This window comes from Eubalaena glacialis, chromosome 19 (assembly GCF_028564815.1).
Source record: "Eubalaena glacialis isolate mEubGla1 chromosome 19, mEubGla1.1.hap2.+ XY, whole genome shotgun sequence".
Classification (NCBI taxonomy): Eukaryota; Metazoa; Chordata; class Mammalia; order Artiodactyla; family Balaenidae; genus Eubalaena; species Eubalaena glacialis.
In genome coordinates, this window is record NC_083734.1 from 9099169 (window position 1) to 9113622 (window position 14454).

Consider the following 14454-nt stretch of genomic DNA (forward strand, 5'->3'; position numbering starts at 1 on the left):
GGTCAGTGTGGACAGGGGTCAAAGGGCAAAGTCTGGGTTCCGCTTGTGGTTCACAGAACCCAGAGACCTGTTGCTAGGTAACCAGATCTCCCAGCACCTTCCCGACACATCCTGAGCTTCCGATAGGCAGCCTGCAGCCGTCTTCCCTGAATCTCTCAGACACCCACCCTCTGTGGGACCCTGAAAAGCAGGAGGAGGGGAGAAGCAAGCCCTGCCACCACCCCTGAGCTCCGCCACCCCCGTTTCACTGTGAAGATTCGGCCGCTGGGCCGTTAGGTCACCGCCGCCATGAGTCTGGGCATCATGGAGGAGGAGGATCTGGCCGAGTACTTCCGGTTGCAGTATGGGGAACGGCTGCTGCAGCTGCTGCAGTGAGTGTCGGAGGGCCTGGGACCACCGTGCCCACCCGGTGCCCCACCTTCCCACCTGTCCCCCCGCTCCTATAACCCAGCACCCCAAATCACCCCGGCACCAATCCCGCCCATCCCCGGCCCCAGGTTGCCCCCCAGCTCGCTCCCCAGCTCGGCCTTCTCCCCCTATCAGCACACCGTTCTTTTCGCTCAGATGGGGTAGGGCGCCTTCCCTCCCCATGGGTGCCTGTCTCCACGGGTTCCTCCCGGTCCCGGGCTGCCCCAGGTGCTGAGTCCACAGTCCCTCTTGCCTGTGTCTTGGGCAGGAAGTTCCCCAGCATTGAGGACCACTCAGACTCCCCATCCATCCGGCTACTGGAGAAGAAGAAAGAGGCCAAGATCATGCACCATGCCATGCAGCAGAAGAAGGAGGTGGGAGACTCAAGGGTTGGGTGCGGGGAGGGCTCAGGGCTCAGGGAGAGCCTGAGGACGGCCCTCTGCTTTGTGGGCGGTGGTGGCTAGAGCCAGGCGTCGTGGGTGGTGGTCCTGTGTTTCCTCTGCACAGCGCAGCAGGGATCCGAGTCTTGGGGTACCAGTGTCCTGCGATGCTCTGCTCTGAACCAGACGTGGGGTGGAAAGTGGGCCCCTGGGGATAGGGGCTCTAGGGCAGGGGATGCTGGGGCCTTCCTCGGTTCCCATTCGGGGGTCCTCCTGACCTCTCTGCTCCCCCTCACCCCTAGACATTTCAGCGCAGAATGGAAACCCTGAACCTGCGCTGGGAGGAGCTGGGAGTCAAGGAGGCCCAGCTGAAAGCCCACATACAGAAGTTTGAGCAGTTCATCCAGGTACGGAGGGGTGTGGCCTGCTGCCACAGGGGTGTCACACTGCAGCTGGTCAAGTTGCCCCTCCTCCCACTCCCCACCTTCTCCACCTCTTCCCCCTCCCTCCTCATCCTCGATTTCCCTGACTCCTCACCCTGGGTTAGAGGTCTCCTTGGTGCTCACCAGTGCCTGGGGCTTTCCCCTGTATCTCCCCCTCCTATTGCTCTGTTTGTATTGACAGTTTCCTGCTGCCCTGTCAGTCTCTGCCCCCTCTAGATTGCTGTTTCCTATTTCCTTGCCTGTGGTTGGCACACACAGTTTATCCAGTGAATGAATGAATGATGGATGATGAATAAATGAATGAATGTGCCACGGTTAGGGCCAGGCACTTGGGGATACAAAGATGAATCAGACAGGGTTTTATTTTTTATTTTTATTTATTTATTTTATTTATTTATTTTTGGCTGTGTTGGGTCTTCGCTGCTGTGCGCGGGCTTTCTCTAGTTGCGGCGAGCGGGGGCTACTCTTCATTGCGGTGCGCGGGCTTCTCATGGCGGTGGCTTCTCATTGCGGAGCACGGACTCTAGGCGCGTGGGCTTCAGTAGTTGCGGCACATGGGCTCAGTAGTTGTGGCTCAAGGGCTCTAGAGCACAGGCTCCGTAGTTGTGGCGCATGGGCTTAGTTGCTCTGCGGCATGTGGGGTCTTCCTGGACCAGGGCTCGAACCCGTGTCCCCTGCATCGGCAGGCGGATTCTCAACCACTGCGCCACCAGGGAAGCCCCCAGACAGGGTTTTAGTTCCCCCAGCTCACCCTACCCCTCCATCCTCGCACTGAAGGCCCAGGCAGGGGGCACTGAAGAACCAGGTACTGGAGTCCCCTCCGAGGCAACCCCTCTCAGTGTGTCCTGAGAGGAGGGATTTAACCATTTTAAAATCCAGATTTCTCCAGACTGGCTCCAACCGGGCACCTGCCGAGCCTTGAAGGGCTGGCCCAGCCCCAGGGGGTAACCTCTGGCCTCTGCTACAGGGCAGTCCTGTTCTCAAGCATCTCTGTCTCTCTCTGTGCCTAAACCAGGTGGGAAAGGAAGCTGATAGACCAGGCATTATTCTCCAGAGGTCCAGTCTTTCTTACTGGCCAGAGAAAAGCTCATGGAGTGCTTAGGGTGGCAGGAGATTTGGGGGTGAGGGGTTCCGCAAATCGTCAGAATCCTGGAGAGCTTGTTACAGATACGGACCCTGGGCCCCTCCCCTCTCCTTGCTTTCAGCAGGCCTGAGGTCAGGCCCAGTCGACTGTATTGTTAAAAGTATCCCCAGGGGATTGTGATGCCCAGCTGGACTTGGAAACCACTGGTTTGGGGCCCCTCTGTCCTCTCCTGGACCCACAGGGCAGAATGCAAATCCTCCGGGTGCCTTCTTCCACGTCTTCCAAATGCCACCACCACGGGCACCCATCTGTGTGGAATCACCGCAGCCCCTGAAGGGGGAAAGGAGCCACACACACGCAGTGTGAGAGGTCTGCCCCTCATCTTGGGAGGAGAGCTTGTCCTCCCAAGGAAGGAAGGAGGACGGGATCAGCCCAATTGCAGCAGCTGAGCCTCATGTTTTTCTTTCTGGGCATTGAACTGCCTGCATCATCTCCTCCTGTCCCCACCTGATGCCAGGCTTGAGCTACAGGAACATCTTCTCCGGAATGGCCTTGTCCCACCAGGCCCTCCGGACTAGGCCCACCTCCTAGCTCGTCTCCCTAGAGCTCCAGCAGGGTTGCCCCAGCTTTTGAAAGGAAGAGAGGGGCTCCTGCCTCTCATTTCTACAATTGGAGAAGCTGAGGCACCAAATCAGGAGAAAATTTGGGCTCCCCAAGTCTGGGCCCAGGACTCTGCCCTGTGACAAATGGCCACCACTAAGGATAGAGATGAGGGACCTTCCCTGGTGGTCCAGCGGTTAGGACTCCGCGCTTCCACTGCAGGGGGCTCCGGTTCGATCCCTGATCGGGGAACTAGGATCCCGCGAGAGGAGCGGCACGGCCAAAAAAAAAAAAAAAAGAATAGAGACGGAAACTTTATCAGAAGATTTTCCCAGCCTTCCCCGGGTTTGAGTTCTCTCCAGACACTGAGCCCAGTGGGGCGTGGGGCTTCCAGAGCTCAAATCCCGCAGAGTCAGGATCACTTCCTGTCTCGTCCGCGTAAGGCCACCTTCTGATGTTGGATTAAATCTCTGTCCTCTCAGCCTCCTCAGTCCATAGAAAGCCCCTCAACCAGCTTCAAATAACCCTGGAGATGCTCTTCCTTACACCTCATCCGCCACATGGGCAGCCTGGCCACCCCCGTCCACCCTCAGGGTGGACAGAGGCCTTGTGGGAGCCCCACCAGCCTGGGCCCCAGGGAGGGTAGGACCCACACCCGATGGGCCTCACCTCCCTGGCCCCAGGAGAACGACCAGAAACGGATCCGGGCCCTGAAGAAGGCCAACAAGGAGCGAGAACTCAAGAGGCAGTGCACACGCGAGCTGGCCAAGGCCAAGCAGGAGATGGCGGCCCTGCGGCTGGAGCACCAGCGGCTGAGCGCCAAGCTGCAGGAATACTCCATCTTCAACAAGTACCTGGAGAAGGTGGTGGAGAACTCCGAGGTGCGTGGAGGGCTGAGGGGGGTGGGAGGTTCCAGGCCCACCTACTCTTCCCCAGGGGCCTGGGCTCTGGGGGGATTGGGGCCCCTCGGCACCGATGGTCACCTGCTCTGGGGAGAGGCCTCCAGCCAAGGAGGGCAGCTGGCAGAGGCCCCTGGCGAGGCTGGACTCATTTCTCAAGGGTGGGGACCTGGTGGTGTATCTTTGTCTGTGTGCGTGACATCTGTGGACCTGTCTCTACATGGGTCCCGTGTCTGTGTCTAGGAGTGAGGTTTTGTTTTGGAGCACCAACGATCAGCTTGGCCTGCGTCGGATGTGACCCACACTCTCCCTGCTTCCCCTCCTCCCTGGTGTTCTTTAGTTTACTTGAGAGTAAATGGGCAGAGAAAGCGCCAGCCTTGTGCAGAGCTGGGCACTTAGCATGTGCTGGGCCCTGGGCTGGGTGGGTGCTGCAAGCGTAGCCTTGCTCAGTCCACTCGCTAGCCCCCAGGGGAAAGCCATCATTTCACCCTGTTACGCGGAAGAAGCGGAGGCTCAGAGAGGTTAGGTAACCTGCTCAGGGATGCACAGCTTATAAGTGGCAGAGCCCTTGCTTCTAACCACCCTTCGGTGGGCCCCACAAAGCCACTGACAACTGCTCTTCAGAAAGTTGCCTTGTTGCCAGAGCTAAGGGAACTTGTCTGCCCTCTGCCCACCCATGCTTTCTGGAGCATTTGACACTGTCCATGCTCCTGCTTGAAACATACGTGTGCCCTTTCCTCTGGGACTCCTCCCTCCTTCTACTTTCAGGCTACCTCTGGCCCTTCCTCCTCAGGCTCCTCTGGGGCTCCTCCTCCTTAAGTTCCTCGGGTCTTTGTCCCACACCCTGCACTTTTCTCCCTCTGATGGATGTCACCCATGTCAACGGCCATCCACCTATGTCCCCCATCCTCCCATGTGACAGCAGCAGGGCCCGCCCTTCACCAGGGTGGAGAGAGGTATGAGGTGTGCCCTCTGGGGTGTGAATCCATGTCCTGTGGGGGGCACAAGGAGACAAAGGATGCACAACTTTTTAAAAAGTCCTGGCAATTTCCATACAGAACCACTAACCTAATTTATTTATGCGTGAGTCCCAAGTCTGTGTTACTTCCTGCATTCTAAGGTACTACCTACTGTATGATAAATTGTTCATTTAATAATTGGGTTTTGGGGGAGGTGGGGGAGTGAGAGAAGACTAGTATATTAAAGCAGCAGATAGATTATAGGACACGACTCAAATTTAGAGCTAGTAAAATGTGTCTTAGAATGGAGGAGATTGGCCTGGATCTCTCTGGCCTGGAGCTCCCTCCTAAGCTTCAGGCCCCTACATCTAATTTATTGAGTCCACAACTGCTTCCTGCCATCCCCAGGCCAGCGCCGCTGCTGGTGGGTCCGGTGCTGGTGAATGGCAAGACCACCCACCCACAGCCTCGCCAGAACTCCGGCTTCTTCCTGGACTCCTCCTCCTTCTCCCTCCCTCCCCGCAGCCATCAATCAGCAGATCTGGTCTATTCTGCCTCCTAAGTATTTCTGGAATCCAGCCCCTGCCCCTTCCTCATCCAGACCACCAATGGACCTCATCAGGAGTTCAGCTCTGCGTTATTCCTCGCCACCAGTCTGTCCAGCATTCTACAGCCAGTGGGATCCCAATCTCTTTCTCTTTCCTCGTCCTTTATTTCTTTCAAAATATTTTAAGTGTACTGAAAAGTATACATAAATATATAACAGCACCCAAGTACTCACCACAGCTTCGTCGAATCTTAGTATTTCCCCCAATTTGCCCCTTTTTTTTCTAAAATAAAACACAACTGGTAATTGAAACCCCCAGTGTGCCCCCCTTCCAAACACCATTCTTCTCCTCTCCGCAGAGGTAACCAGTAATCCAGATTTTTAAGCTTCTCATTCTCAGGCTTGTTGTTATTTTGGGCCACAGTTTACATTATCCATAAACTATGAATCGTATGTACATGTCCTTTTATGGCTTCTTTTTTCCAATCAATGATTTAAAAAAAAACAAAAACTTTGTATCATGGGAAATTTCAGACATAGACAAAAGCAGAGAAAATAGTCTATTGAATGCCCATTACTCATCACCTAATTCCAGCAATCATAAGCTCATTGTCAGATCCCCATCTCTGCCATTTTGATGCAAATGATATTTTTTTCATCCGTAAGTATTTCATTATATGGCTCTAAAAGAGCTCTTTTTAACATAGCCACAATACCTATATCCAGCCGACGTCAAAATTTCCCCAGTTATTGCACAAATGCTTTTTGTACAGCTGGTTTGTTCCAGTCGGGGTCCAAATAAGGTCCCCAAACTGCATTTGGTTGATGTGTTTCTCCAGTGTCCCAGACATTATTACTATGCTGATCAAAAGAAGCCAGACATGAAAGAGGACATACTGTATGATTCCACTGATATGTTTAAAAACAGGTAAAATGAATCGTTGGGGATAGAAGTCACAATTCTGGTTTCCTCGGGGCAGGTGCTGACTGAAAGGGGGCCAAAGATCCTTCTAGGGTGCTGGAAATGTTCTAAGTCCCCCTCTTCACATATTAGCTGGAATACTACCATCAGGAAAAGGACTTCATAAAGAGAATCTTCCCGTCATCAACTATTTGATGACTAGGTGGGCCTTAAAGAAAAATCTTGTTAAATGCTTGACTCTTTATTTACAGTCTTCAGAATAATGAGTTGGTTCTCCAGCATCCTCTGAAAAGTGCCCTGTAATGTTGTTAGTATCACTGCGAACAACACATTTGATATGGTTCAATCCTTTGCACTTATTCTTACTGATGTTCAAAGGGTCCCATCTTTGGACAGTGGGAGCCTCTTCAAGTTGGCACCTGAGACCTTCTGACATCAGCGTTCAGTTTTGGAGAGGTGCTCCTGGTTGCTCTGATGTATCCCATTCGTTTTAGCTGTTGTATACCATTGCATCTCTCAGAAATGCAGACAGGAAGTTCTCTCTCTGCTCTCTCCTTCAGTGGATGAAGTTCACACTCCTCAGGGTTTACTGGGCACTTTTTTAACTTCTCCAGGGTGATCTCTCCCTCCCCATCTTGAACTCAGGCCATTCATATTAAACTCTCTTGCTCATCCTGGATATGCCACACATACCCCATCATCTTTACCCAGGCTGTTCCGTCTACCTGTACTACTTCCTCACTTTCCCCCACCTGCCTTGGCCTGCCCATCTTCTCTTCATACCTCTGGTCTCATTTTAACCATCCTTTTCCTGAGGAAGCCTTTTCTGGCTGTCCCCATCTCCTCTAATGCTGGGTTAAGTGGGCCTTGCCCACAGAGGATGTATTTGGGGAAAGGCCAGTTCCCGGAACACCAATCCATCACTGGAAATGTCATGAGATGGAGAGACAACTCAGGGAGTGTCCCCTGGGTGGCTGGAAGTCACGTGTTGATAACGCCCCCGGGACGTGAGTTGGCATGCTGGAGCTGGTGCTCACAGCGCCTTCTAGAGAGGGAGGGTTACAGGGCTTCTGTTCTGCTGAGTTAGGGCCAGAGCAGCGTGGCTCTGCACTGTGGCTGACGGGGCAGCTGAGCCTGGCCAGCCACCTGCCCCACTGGCACCCACCCTCTCCAGCCCCCGCCGGAGGGAGGCCTCAGCCCCTGTTGAACAAATGAGCACCAGGCTGAAGATGCTACCCAGCAGTCGCCTGCAGCCCATCCCCCAGTCACCGAGAGGGCTCATCACTCTGTGTTGTAACTGACTATTTACTTGTCTGTCTGTCCTACCCCGCCACCCCAAGTTGTAAGGCTTCCTAAAAGCAGGGTCTGGCTTTCTTATCTCCTGTTCAGCTGGGGAACCTTCAGAGCGGTTTATTAATCCGGGTCTCTGAGGGTGGAGCCTGGCACGTGTCTTTGTTAACGCTCCCAGGTGATTCTAATAACCTGCAGGCAAGACTGAGTGCCCTGGGTCTAGATGCACGTGCTCCCAACACGTGGCCCACGGCCCATACCAACTCAGGAGGAGCGCAGGGGGACTCCAAGGGCCTCACAGCCTCTGCCCCGTGGCCCAGGGCCTCCCTGCCGGGCAGAGGCATCAAGGCTGGGAGTGGAGGGCGCAGAGTGGGGTCGGGCCCCCGGGGCGGCGGTGCACGGGTCCGAGTCCGTCCCTTCCCCCCCACGCCCCCCCACGCCTCCCCCCCGCCCATCCCCGCCGCAGTTCGAAGAGATCCACGAGGTGATCGCGCGCTACAAGACGCTGGTGAGCATGCACGAGGACCTCATGCAGTCGGCGCAGGAGGGCCAGGAGAAGGTCGAGCGCGCCAAGGCCCGGCTGGCGCGCTACAAGGAGGAGAAGGACGACGAGATCCTGCAGCATAACAACGAGCTGGCGCGCCTGCAGATGCGCTTCGACCGCGCCCGCAGCGACGTCATCATCTGGGTGAGCGCCCCGGGGCGGGTGGGTAAGAGACACACACACACACACACACACACACACACACACACACTCTCTCTCTCCTAGCGCTCACGCCCCGCCCTCATTCTCCTCCCCAGGAATCTCGCTGGGCACACATCCAGAACACCGCCGCCAAGAAGACCCTCTTGCTTGGCACCATTAAGATGGCAACGCTGAACCTCTTCCAGATCGTGAGCAAGCAGCTGAAGGAGGCGAGCCTCGTGTCCCTGGAGGACACACACAAACAGCTGGACACGGTAAGAGGAGGCCCAAGTGCCCGGCCAGCTGGCTCGACTGAGCCACGACGGTTCTCCATGGGTTGAGCAGAGGCATGATTCCTACAGAGTAGTGGTTCTCAAACTTTCACAGCATCAGAATCACCTGGGGGCTGGGGCGTATTGCTGGATCCCACCCCCGGCGTCTCAGACTCGGTGGGTCTGAGATGAAAAGCCATGAATTTCCATTTTCAGCAAGTTTCCAGGTGATGGTGCTGGTCTGGGTTCCACACTTTGAGAACCACTGCATTAGCGCTAAGGCTCTGTTGGCCCCAATCAACACGGGCAGTAGCAGGGACCCACTACTGCATTCATTAGTTACACGAAACAGTCTTATTAAGTTCTAGTGAGATGCTGAAGGCTTGTGACTGACCCCCACGCTTGGGGAAAAGAGAAAATGGCGGGTGGTGCGGGGAGGGAAATCAGCAAGGGCAGGGAAATCAGCAAGGGCAGGGAAGTGTCAGAGTCATATTAGTACCATTCTGAGGTTTTCTCTTTGAAGTAATTGAAAGGAAATGACTTTTTCACTGTATGATTCAAAGCTATTGGATGCCATATCCGTGTGCCACCTGAAATTGTCTCATTTCTGACCAAAGGTACCCGCATCCCGCGATTTGGGAAACTGCACTAGCAGATGCATTAGCCGTGCTTCTTGTAACATGCAGAGAACCATGACTAATTATTTATCCTTTTTGGCAAAAGCCTTTAGCTCTGCCATGAAATAGTAGAAAGTAGGCTGCTAAAGGCTGGGATTTCTGTTTGCTTTGTTCCCTGCTGTATCCCCAGCATCTAGAACAATGCCAGGCAGATAGCAGGCACTCAATAAGTATTTGGTGAATGAATATGAAACACAAGCCGATCAAAGCAATTGACTGAGAGGTGCTTCCTCTGTTTAAAAAAAAAAAAAATGGTGAAACTCATGAAATGTAAAGAATTTCACCCACTGACCAGCCAGGAAGTAGGATTTCCTTAAACCAAAGAATCAGCCTGCATTGTAAGGCATATTAGAGCAGAATTATTAACAGTCCAAAGACTGTAAAGGGAATTTGTAAGCAAAGTTGTTCTGAAATAGCGATCTTCAAAGTTTTTTGGTAGCAGGATACCTTTACACTCATAAAATTTATTGAAGACCCTCAAAGAGCTTTTGTTTATATGGGCTCTATCAACTGATGTTTACCTTATTAGAAACTCAAGCAGAAAAATTAAAAATAATTCATTTAAAAATGACAGTAAGAAGCACATTAACACAAATAGCATTTTTAATGAAAAACACGTTTTCAAAAAGTATTTTATGGGATGAGTGGCATTATTTGACACTTGCAAATCCCTTGAATGCCTGGCTTCCTGGAGGACAGGTGGATTCTCACACCTGCTTCTGCATTCAGCCTGTCGTGATAGCCTACTCACGGGAACATCCCACTCTGGTAAAAGACCTTGTAGACTCTTGAGAAAATAAGAGCAAAAAGACAAGTAACATCTTAGTATTATTATAAAAAGAGTTTTGGCCTTGCAGACCCCTCTCCCCGGCAGTAGGGTCTCAGGACGCCCAGCCGTCCTCAGATCCCTCTCCTTTAGCTGTTGTAAAGAAAGATGGGGCAGGAGGAGGTGATCTCCAGCCCATGGGCCCTGACCGAGCATCGCCTGCTCAGACCATAGCTTACAGTACATCCACTCCAAATTCTGAGCTTTCGGACTCCCTCTCAACCTCTTTTTTTTTTTGGCTGCACGGCTTGTGGGATCTTAGTTCCCCCACCAAGGATCGAACCCAGGCCCCCAGCATCGAGCAGTGAAAGTGCCGAGTCCTAACCACTGGACTACCAGGGAATTCCTGTTCTCAACCTTGATTTGCTTCGATAGGAATTCCTCATATTGCCCAAATGTTATTTTTAAATATTCCACTTCATTCCTGTAGGATATGAGCCTACACACACATGATTAAGTAGCCTGAAAAAAGAAAAATAAAGACCTGGGAAAATATAAGTTAAAATCTGAGGTCAAGGCAAGAGAGAGACGTATGGACTCTGGATTCTTGGATTACAGAGGACAGTAGTTCAACAGGGACAGTAGTTGGCTCTGAGCTTCCTGGTAACCAGAAGGAAAAGCAACACGTAGTTCTTGTACCAAAATAAGAAAACACATGGTTTCTTCAGAAAGAGCAAAACTTTCCCAGCACTTAACCTCTAGCTGAAAATTTTCAAGGAGGCTTCAGAGACACTCAGTGAATGATGTTCTCATCAGCGTCCCTCCAACAGATCCACGCATGGGCTTCAGAAAGCAGCCACTTATTTAGAATCAGGAACAAGGTACCACTCAGGGAAAGTGATTTTGCAAAAGGCCAAGACGATTTGCGTCCAGTATACTGTGTGCAGAAGGTCGAGCATTATTATTTCTGAATAAAGCCCAAACTGTCTGGAGCAGCATTTTCCAAACCGTGCTTGGCAAATCCTAGAATCCCAAGATGGTAGTAAGTTTCCTCCAGGGAAATAAACGGACTCTACGGTCTAAAAAATTCAGAAAACTCAAGTTAAACAAAGTTGGCTGGTTTTAAAATACAGGACTTCACAGTGCCTTTGCTATGGTTCTGCCCTGAGACTCTCCAAGCAGATAAAGTTTCTAAAACTTACTTGACCACAGACCCTTTTTGGGGTAGGTGATTACTTACTACAAGAACATAGTTTGGGAGATACTGGACTTGTCATCTCTGTAACCTTGGGAAAGTTGCTCTAAATCAGTCACTGTTTGTTTCTTTCCTCTCTTGCAAAATAGGAATTATGTTGGTAATAGTAACAGTATTAGCAACTAACTGGGTTTTTGAGAGTGTTGGACAGTCTGTGTAGCCCCATCTTTAGGAACATTCTTGAAAAGGAGAAATTTTAGGACTGAGATCTTAAAGGCCATCTAGGCCAGCCTTTTCTCCCTCTTCCCTTTTTAAAGATAAAGAAACTGAGTCCCAGAAAGATGAAGTGATTTCCCCAGAGCTGCATCAGGACCCCAGGTCGTCATCCTTTTTTAAAGTGAAGTATAGTTGATTTACAATATTGTGGTAGTTTCAGATGTACAGCAAAGTGATTCATTTATACGTATATATGTATATATCCATATTCTTTTTTCCAATTCTTTTCCATTATAGTTTTTTATAAGATATTGAATGTGGTTTCCTGTGCTCTACAGTAAATCCTTATTGTTTCACTGTTTTATATATGATAGTGTGCATCTGTTAATCCCATATGCCCAATTTATCCCTCCCCCCACTTTCCCCTTCGTTAACCATAAGTTTGTTTTCTGTCTGTGAGTCTGTTTCTGTGTTGTAAATAAGTTCATTTGTACTATTTTTTAGATTCCACATATAAGTGATACCATATAATATTTGTCTGTCTGACTTACTTCACTTAGTATGATAATCTCTAGGTCCATCCATGTTTCTGCAAATGGCATTATTTCATTCTTTTTTATGGCAAGTAATATTCCATTGTGTGTGTGTGTGTGTGTGTGTGTGTGTGTATACCACGTCTTCTTTATCCATTCATCTGCTGATGGGTGCTTAGGTTGCAGGACCCCAGGTCTTCTGACTTGTGAGGCTGTGCTTTTTCCACTGTGTCATACTGATTGCATGTTCTTTACAACAAAAGTTAGTGAACAGAATTTAAACTTCCCTTGATGACTCAAGATTATCACAACGAGCATCAGTTCTGGGTTTCAAGCAAATGACCTCCTTGAAGGCTTTTAAATAGTGGAGAGCTGTCTGCCCTGACCCTGGCTGACCGCTTCCTGCTAAGTGCGCGTAGCCTCTGAGTCCTCTCAGGATCCTCGCTTTGTCTCCCTTTGTTAGACTGTCAGCCTGTACTTCATCCTTTCACTGCGTCTTCCTCTAGGGGTTCCCAACTCCATCCATGTTCATTGCTTCTAGTCTGCTAAGCCTCATTCTCCATGTCAACTAGAATAATTGTCAAATGAGGGAAAGTCGGTCACAGGAAATGGTGACTCCTTGCAAGCAGGTTATACCAGGACATTTTTGGATGGGTGGCTTGTCGCCTGCTGGGATTAACTGCGGTCCCCTGGCCTTGCTAGATCCAGCAGTTTATCCAGGACCTGTCAGACATCTGGGCAGAGGTGAAGAAGAAGGAGCAGCAGCAAGTCCGGGTTTAAGGAGCAGCCATGGTTCCAGAATGTTCTGAGACAGAGAAGGGAGAGAGAAAGTTCCCGGTGACCTTGCCGTCCAGTCAGCCCAGTCCAGCCCTCTGGGACCGCTGTGCCTTTCGGAAATCCCTGTTTTTCCCCTCAGGCCGCAGCCCGTCCCATCCCTGGAAACATTAAATTCTATTAGAAGTTTGTTCCTAAGTTCTCTCTCTGTTTTTGGTGGTTTATTCACGGGGAAGAGGGTCCACTGAGGGGAGAATCCCCCAAAGCACCCCCTCTTGAAGCTGGTCACTTAGGCTGCCCAGGTCTGGTATCTCTTAGGCTTTGCAGTTTACACAGGAAGTATCCACGTGGCAACACACAGCGGGGTGAGTACATAGGACCCTTCTTTCCTCTACCACTTCCATTTTTTTTTTTTTAAGTTGGTGTTTCCAGCTGGGGTGCAAAGACTCACTAGAAACCATGAAGGCAGCTTCCTGGGTCAGAGCACCGGAAGTGGTAAGTTAGGAACTCTTTCTTCCCTGACCTCGGGAGGAAGCCCTGCTGTCCTGCCCCCGCTGGACCCTAAGACATGCGATATGGTATCAGCAACGCTGATGTAGGAATAGCAGGCAGGCTGCCAGGCGACAGCATCTTAGCAGGCTGGAATGATGGCCTCAAACCGGCAAAACTAAACTGAGTGGAGGTAAATGTGAAGTCTCGCACTTAACAGTCAAAAGCTCAACGGCACTGTTATCAGTCGTCAACGGCAAAAGGCAGGTCAGGGACTGGACTGAGAGAGCAGCATTTACTTATTTATTTTTTTTTGCTGACCAATCATATACGCAATCCCACACAGCAGTGATTGAATTTGTACTGATAATTAAGTTTTCATCTTATTTAAATGAACACCCAAAGGGCCTGCAGGTTTCTGAATGGTACTTGTTCCAGCGATTGTGTTTGGGACAGGTGATTGTGTCGGAGAAGTTGCCAAGATCTTCTCATATTTATCTGTATTTTTTTTTTAATATCTGTATTTTTATTTTACATTTTTTTTAAGAGCTCCTGACTTATTTATTTATTTATTTATTTAATTTTTTTGGCTGTGTTGGGTCTTCGTTTCTGTGCGAGGGCTTTCTCCAGTTGCGGCGAGCGGGGGCCACTCTTCATCGCGGTGCGCGGGCCTCTCACTGTCGCGGCCCCTCTTGTTGCGGGGCACAGGCTCCAGACGCGCAGGCTCAGCAGCTGTGGCTCACGGGCCTCGTTGCTCTGCGGCACGTGGGATCCTCCCAGACCAGGGCTCGAACCCGTGTCCCCTGCATTGGCAGGCAGATTCTCAACCACTGTGCCACCAGGGAAGCCCAAGAGCAGCGTTTATTGAGCATATGTTTCACATACATCATCCCACTGAGAACCGTGTGGCACCATTAACACCTGAATTACCAAACAGGACACTTGCCCAAGGACACTGGCTCCAGCGACAGGGTCGGGAGTCGCATTGGGTCTGCCTGCCCCCAGCCTCTGCTCCCTCCACCAGGCTGCTTTCCCCTCCAGGGGCAGGCCGAGGGGGTGGCCTGAACAGGGCTCCTTGTTTCCTCCTTGGCCCTGTGATCCCAGAGGCCCTGCGGGGAGACCGTCACTTCCAGGGGAGTCTGCTGCAGCACCCCTGCCCGGATCCTGCTCTGCACCGCGGTCACCCCTCACCTTTGTGTTCACCATCTGCCAGCAGCGTCAGCATGCCCTGGGAGTTTATTAGAAAGGCAAATTCTCGGGCCCCATCCCAGACCCAAGCATTGGAAGCTCTGGAGGTGGGGCAAAGCCCTCTGGG

General features: G+C 51.3%; 1 protein-coding gene across 2 annotated transcripts; it reads left to right on the top strand.

Annotated features, from left to right (window-relative positions):
• Positions 1 to 288: 288 nt before the first annotated feature.
• CCDC42 (coiled-coil domain containing 42) lies at positions 289 to 12754 on the top strand. 2 transcript variants are annotated; one of them, XM_061176239.1, is made up of 7 exons: positions 289 to 371; positions 677 to 782; positions 1091 to 1195; positions 3599 to 3796; positions 7999 to 8220; positions 8334 to 8492; positions 12579 to 12754. In XM_061176239.1, exons 1-7 carry the CDS (start codon positions 289 to 291, stop codon positions 12654 to 12656), a joined length of 951 nt encoding a protein of 316 aa, XP_061032222.1. In that variant the 3' UTR covers positions 12657 to 12754. The 2 variants fall into 2 exon arrangements, with proteins under 2 accessions (XP_061032222.1, XP_061032223.1); XM_061176240.1 differs by lacking the exon at positions 7999 to 8220.
• The last annotated feature ends 1700 nt before the right edge of the window (positions 12755 to 14454 follow it).

What these genes read in the sequence shown, in the direction of transcription:
- CCDC42 (XM_061176239.1), top strand. Translation starts at nt 289, where the DNA reads ATGAGTCTGGGCATCATGGAGGAGGAGGATCTGGCCGAGTACTTCCGG. An exon ending in GCAGCGACGTCATCATCTGG is followed by an intron (nt 8,221 to 8,333) that starts GTGAGCGCCCCG and finishes TCTCCTCCCCAG; the next exon opens with GAATCTCGCTGGGCACACAT. An exon ending in CACACAAACAGCTGGACACG is followed by an intron (nt 8,493 to 12,578) that starts GTAAGAGGAGGC and finishes TGGCCTTGCTAG; the next exon opens with ATCCAGCAGTTTATCCAGGA.